The sequence below is a fragment of the Homalodisca vitripennis genome, unplaced genomic scaffold (genome assembly GCF_021130785.1).
Source record: "Homalodisca vitripennis isolate AUS2020 unplaced genomic scaffold, UT_GWSS_2.1 ScUCBcl_6216;HRSCAF=13318, whole genome shotgun sequence".
Lineage (NCBI taxonomy): Eukaryota > Metazoa > Arthropoda > Insecta > Hemiptera > Cicadellidae > Homalodisca > Homalodisca vitripennis.
Genome location: NW_025782325.1, coordinates 31,189 through 38,198, shown reverse-complemented (window position 1 = coordinate 38,198; position 7,010 = coordinate 31,189). Strand labels below are relative to the sequence as shown.

The 7,010-nt window shown below is 38.0% G+C and overlaps 2 protein-coding genes across 2 annotated transcripts; both read left to right on the top strand.

Moving 5' to 3' along the window:
* Positions 1-2,834: 2,834 nt before the first annotated feature.
* On the top strand, positions 2,835-3,404 carry LOC124373712 (extensin-like; the record flags this gene model as incomplete). The annotated part of the gene is made up of 1 exon (XM_046832056.1): positions 2,835-3,404. A coding segment is annotated over one exon (570 nt), but the record flags the coding sequence as incomplete, so codon positions are not given.
* Positions 3,405-3,588: 184 nt separating this feature from the next.
* LOC124373710 (pheromone B beta 1 receptor-like) lies at positions 3,589-4,035 on the top strand. The gene has a single exon (XM_046832055.1). The coding sequence runs from the start codon at positions 3,589-3,591 to the stop codon at positions 4,033-4,035; it is 447 nt and encodes a 148-aa protein (XP_046688011.1).
* The last annotated feature ends 2,975 nt before the right edge of the window (positions 4,036-7,010 follow it).

The window sequence follows — 7,010 nt, the reverse complement described above, 5'->3', positions numbered from 1 at the left end:
GGCCTCACACTGGCTATGAGTCACGTGACCTGGAAGTGACCTGGTTTTTAAATCTCGGATTTTCAAAGACTAACGGGACCACGATAGAGCGAAGGTTTTGTTGGATAGTGGTTTAATCGCTACACGTCTTGGTGGGCAACTTCTGAGCTTAGAATTTCTTCAGACTGCTTTACTTCTTTGGTTAAGATGACAATACAAAGTTCAAAGAAATTTACACTAGTGCTATGTGATGCTCTGTCCGATTTGCAAAATGTCTATAAAAGATCGAGTAGGATTTTTTATACAATTTAAAAGTATACAAAATTTTGATAGCGCCTATATCCAATACAAATTATTGAGGAACCAGGCTTGCTCCCCTTAAGGTATTGGATTTGGAAAATGATTTTTAATCAAAATCTGATTCATCTGTATTTTTGTAGAGAATTGTACGCAAACTTATAGGAGAATAACAATTGTTGATTCATGTAGCTCACCCAACATGAGTGCCCTTCAGGTCTATAAGTCTATCAAAATTCAGAACCCTACTTTATAATTTATTTGTAACCCTTAAGATAAGTCATTGTATCAAGAGTATCAAAGAACTATTTTCGAGAAACTTCAGTTATATACCGGTAACCGAAAAACACTAATAACTCAGTAAAATAAGGCAAAATAAGGATGCAACCTCGGAAATGAAAAGAAAATAAGCTAAAAATTTGCATAAACGCATCTTTATTTTGATGGTATAAAACTTACCTCAAAACTCTCATATAATCAACTTGTACGCGTCTTTTAAATATTTAAGGTCATAGTTCATGAAAATCATTATTTTTATGCAAATTATCTTGTTTCCCTTACGCTAAATGACTTTTGAAGGGGGTTAGAGAAATTGAAGAACGGGGAATTCCTCTTCAACTTTTGTCTGAAGTAATTTTTTATGTACGTTTCACCCATTTTGAGATACAGCGCAAAGAGTAGAGGACCGCTTACCTGTATGTACGATAATGCGAGGTCAGCCAGTAGAATACAATAAATAAATTAGTTATATTGTTAATTATTCATTTACTATTATAATTATTACTTAATGACTATTATTATTGTTTATTATTATCCAATAATATGAAATATTTATTATTATTTAATTATTTAATATTACCGAGACTAAACCACTACAACATATTTCATCGTCATCAATTGGTGGTTTTTTTCTTTGCAATCGCGTTTTATGGAATAAACCCTATCTCTTGATATTTTGAATAAATACGTCAAAAATATTTTACAAACACATTATGGGTCAAGTATCGTTTGATGTATTTGATGGTTACTCAGGACAACAACTAAAAGAAACATTAATGCAATGGAACAATTAAGAAAAAAAAAAGAACTTGCTGGTGTGTCAAAATCTTAACGAACTCCGCTCTGATGAAACAATGGAAGTGCCAATCAGCCAAGAAAACATTTTTTATCGAATTCAATGTAATAAAAAAATATTTATAGACATGCCTTATCAACAAATTAAAAACTGTTAATATCACTAAAACAAAACAAGCCAGAGATGATGCTTGATGTTCTCATTGATAGAAATCAGCTATTGCAGTAGATCCTAATATTTATGTTATTGTTTGTAACAGTTTACTTTTTTAGAAGGGATAAATTTAGTTGTGTAATTTAAAGCACAGAGTTAATTAAACAGAGAATTATATTTTTTTTTGAGTAAAAATTAAATTTTTTTTCCTAATCACGTAGTTGCTGACGTGTCGCTGCTAAAGATCCGATTTTTTTATTTTGTCTTTAGTTTAAGATGATGGGAGATCCGCAATACTGGTTTTACTATGGGGATTCCTATTTTGTCTTGTCCTTAAATAGTTTTTTTTTAAAGTATATATTATCTTCTATTGAGACTGTGTTTTGCATCTTAAAATGAACATATTGTAGTTACTTAATGTAAGAAACCATTTATTTTGATTTATACAATGTAAATGTTATGTATGTTTATTTTAATTATGCATGAATAATGTAATATGGGCAAAATGTATATTCCTGTTGTTTTTGACAAAGATAAAGTGAATTATTTATTATTATTAATTATTAGTCTGAAACTTAAAAAAGATTTCTGTCATTGTATGGCCGAAGATATTTGGATTTGCTTAGTTATCTTGATAGGACGTGCCTCGAATCACTATATCAACAAGAAATCTTAAAAAAAAAAAAAAACTGGGTAGGGTCAATTGTGGGGAGACAAAACTGTATTCAATCGAAAAGTTTTTGATTAAATACCCTTCATTCTAAGAAAACCGACATATTATTTTTACAACGCATTTAGTGGAATGTGACTCTATACGACTTTTCTGGGCTTTTAAATAAAAAAAGGTAAAATCTATCGTTTTATTAAAATAATTCGAAAAAACATTACGATTTTACAATCAAGTCAGCTGAACTATTTAAACAAAAAAACTGCTCTGGTACAAGAATTATTTGAAAATGGAGTTACGTATTTTCTTAGCAACGTATAAATGCTGCTCCGAAAATCAGAAGACGATATAGACTCTTTTCTCTTAGCTACCGACTCACACGCAACCCTACACCTACCGTTCCCCGAGCTCGTACCCCCCGCCCCAACACACATCCTCATCTACACCCTTCCCTCCCAGACCCCACCATAACGCTCGCACCCCACAATCCCCCCTACCACATCCAAAAAAGAAAAGTCCACTGCGATCCCCCCTCTACAAGAGTCCCACCAGACATCGACGATTTCCCCCCGACTAATTCAAACAGATCCCACCCTTTAAATTATTCATTGCCTATCCAACTCCTCACATAACCCACTCCTCCCCTCCCCAAACCACTCTAAGGCCCACCTACATTCCCCGCCCTTTCCCCCGGTACCCCCTCCACTGCCACACAACCACCAAGCTCCCTCCCTCCAAACGCCCTTCATCCTCTTTCCATTCACTCCTCTTCACCAACCCACACAAACCACTAGTTCCAACAAAACCAGCCCCTCTCCGGGGCAACCCATAACCTATCCATCACCCCACCCTCATCTCACTCACCTCCACCACCCAATCAACCTTTCTCCCAGATCTACCCCTTCCCCACTCCTCTTCCCACCATTCATACTCGCACCAACTCCCCCACAACAAACCCTGCCACCCCCTTACACCAACCCAGACACGACTAACGTCTCCGCCCCCACATCCCAACATCCCCCCCTCATCGCCACTTCCACATACAACTCTCCAAACCCCAATATAGCAGGACCTCACAAACCTAGTTACCCGCCACCCTTCCTTTTTTCCTTCCCAGTTCCACGTACTTGCCCCCTCACTCCCCCCTTCAAACACTTCGATTACCCGCCCCACACACCTCCCACCCCCTATACTTCTCACCCACACAATCCATCTTCTCCTTCAGATTTCTAACCTTCCCATCCCACCGTCCACGCAGCCCACATACCCTACAATCACCACAAGACCCACGCACACCCCCCTCACTTCAAGTTGTGGAGGCTGTGCCTAGAATACATCTCACTAGCACAACAAACTAACCCAACCTCCCCCACCCAGACCGCTCATCCAGTATCTTAACCAGCCATTCCACACAAGTATGACCCAAACCCCCGCCTCCAGGATTCCTCCATCTCAACCCCTCCCCTATACGTACGCTACCTCCCATCCAACCCTTTTGGCCACGAACACATCAAACACCAACCTCACCTCCTCCACGAACCTCCCCTTCCACCCCCATCTCTCCCACCTCCCTCAACTCCACCCTCACTCCTCCTCGACCCCAATACTGATCTCCAACTCCACCAGCCCACATACTCCACGCACTACTAAATCCCTCTTAAAAAAACCAATCCAACTACTCCATCCCCCCCCACCTCCAAGGCACAGTGACCGCCACCTTTCGCTCCTTCCCTCCCACTCCCGATCTTCGACCGATCCTGACCTACTTAGCTCCCCATCACAGACCACCGACCACCCCCGTGCCACACCCCCGCACTCCCCCCTTCCTTCTAACAACTCTGCCGCATCGCCAACCCCAGACTAAATCAGCTTCAGTTAGAATCACTCTATAACAACACTCACTCCGACCTCCCATCGCCCCAGAAATCCCAATCCTTTCCCCACGCCCAGACCAAACTCCTCCCTCTTTCGCTCACTCTCTCCCAAACACCGACCTTACCCACCACACCACAGCCCCGCGCCGACCACCCCTCGCAATTCCCATCACAGACCTCCCTCCCCCTCCCCATTCCAACACCAGCCCTGTTCACCCCATCAATTAACACTCGAACATCAACCCCTCACACAAATCACCCCTCCCCCTCCACCTCCCTCTCGGTTCTTCCCCCCACATTACAAACGCGTCACATCGAGTAATTCAGACTCAGCTTCCCAAAAGCAAACTACAACTATCTCCTCCGACAACCAACAACAGACCGTCCCTTCATGCCCACCACTCGCAAACGGCCCTCTTATAGCTCCCCTCCTCACCATCGCGCAAACACGACAACCCCCCATGTACCCTCTCCTACGTCTAGCCCCCTCCCCCTCTCCAGAGTCCTTCTTCACTCGCCTAGCTGCAAATAACTCCCTCAACTCACGTTTAAAATACCCACCCAGTTCATCAAAATCAGCAAGACTCAACAAACCAGTGCAGTTATCTTCATAGTACAGCAGCTTCGTCAAGCATATCCTTCGTTGGAGTCTAATTATTAGGACCCAAATTATGGTTCGGGAAATGAATTTATAGGAACCCCAGGAATTCCGGCTGCTGGATTTACTGCAAAAATGAACTCCTGGGACGCAATACACAACATTATTTACCAACTCAGCACCAGAACGAACTGCTGAACTACAATATTTTGCCAATTGCAAGAAAGAGTTGTAGCTTCTAATTGGCGGATGCAGGAAAAATCAGGAATTGCTACGATGTCAACTATTAATTTGTGGGCAGTGTAAATGGGACAATCATGCCTCACAACGCTTTCCATCCAACTTCAGATGGTTTTCAATGATAGAAAGTGTAATATGACACGCTGAATATTGCTTGTAATCATTTCTAATTCTGGAATAATTTAGTAAACGAGAATGATAATAATGAATCCAAATATTGAACAGCCAGAGGAAGAAGAAGAAAGAAAGAAGAGAGAAGAAGGAGAGGGAGGAGCGAGAAGAAGAAGAAGAAGGAAAGACGATTGAAGAAGAAGAAAATTTAAACAAAAATATTAATGTAATTCACTAATTAATGAAAACTAAATATTTTTATTATTTTGGCGTATCTTAATTTTATATTACATTGATTATTGGATCAATAAATAAATATATAATTAAACTTCATTTGAAAATATTTCTTTTAATTATTGTATGTTTTGGTAAAAATAAAATTAAGTTAGACTTTATTTAGAGAGAATATATAGATATTCTATAATTTAATATCTATATAAATTATGGTATTATTAAGTAATAAAATAATTAATAAAATATTTAATTATAATGATAACTAATGCTAACAATAATAATAGTATTTAAGTAAATAAATAATAATAATAATATTTTTTGTAAAAATGAATAATATAATACAATATAACTAATTATATTTATTGTATTCTACTGGCTGACCTCGCATTATTCGTATATTAAAGGTAAGCGGTTCCCTAACTCTTTAACGCTGTATCTAAAAAAGGGCTTTGAAACGTACATTATAAATTACTTTCCAGGACAAAAGTTGAAGAGAATTCCCCGTTTCTACCAGAATTTCTCTAACCACCTTCAAAGGTCATTTTAAGAGCGTAAGGGAACACGAGGATATTTGCTACAAAAACTGATTTTCGTTGAACTTTGACCTTAAAATATCTAAAGACGCTGTTACACGTGATTATATGAAGAACTTTTGATTGGTTAAGTTTCCTATACCATCATCAATAAAAGGACGTATCGCAAATTTTTTTAGCTTATTAAACCTTTCATTCCGAGGTTTTGCAGATCCTTATTTTTAACCGGACTTTATAAGCACAAACCAGGAAAATTAACAACTCAAAATTTACGAAGTAACGAAACTTTTCTAAATATTCCAGAATCCTTTGGTGAAAGTTATGTAATTACAGAATTATGCAACCGTTATTTATTTAATTTCTGCTGGTAATGATTACGTAGAATACTAAATAGTAAGAAAAAGTTAGAAGTTATTGTTGAAGTTTTCTTTTAAAATAGTTTCTGAAATGAGTGGTTAGATTACTGTATTATGTTATGTTTGTGAATTTTTTGCAAGCCTGATTATCATCTGATATTTTAATAATGATGTTCTTAATTATGTAAATTTTGCGTTCATAAAATTATATACAGTAGCTGAATCAATCTAAATTATTCACAGTGTGTGCTGTTGAGCATCGCAGGGCGTCTATTAATTTTAACCTAACATTATAAAGAGATGCCATTCACCGCTAGTCACATTATACCAGCAGACGTGGGCGGACAGTTGATTGCTACTTCAGGTCAGCTGATCCCAGGTCAGCGTCTAATAGCTGATGTGATATGAAATGATTAATTGTTCTCCCCGCCTCGCCAGACCACGTCACTATAGATTGCAGTAGGTCTAGGTCAGTGACGCCCATATTAAGCTAGCGGTTTCGCTGCACCTCAAACAGTAATTTGCATGTACGAGACAAGCTTTTCTAAACTTTGCAGTTGCTAGTTGTACTCGAGTGATATTTTATCAAAACAGCGAGAAGAAAATTTTTCATTCCTGAAATAGGGAACAATTAATTACTGCATGAATATCATGCAATAATGGATAATAATTAAAGTTCTGTAAATAAACTATTTAACTTAGGTGTCTCTCCAGGTTGAAATTTGATCTCTATTTTCTACGTTTTGGTTACTAATAAGAATAAATTATGTTCTAAATTGTAACTTCCAGTACTGTCCTGATGATATTAATAATACATGTTTACCGAGTATTAGCTTTTTATGCTCGTTTTATCAAGTTTTGCAATCAGCTATTGATTCTGCTGTAGTATTATT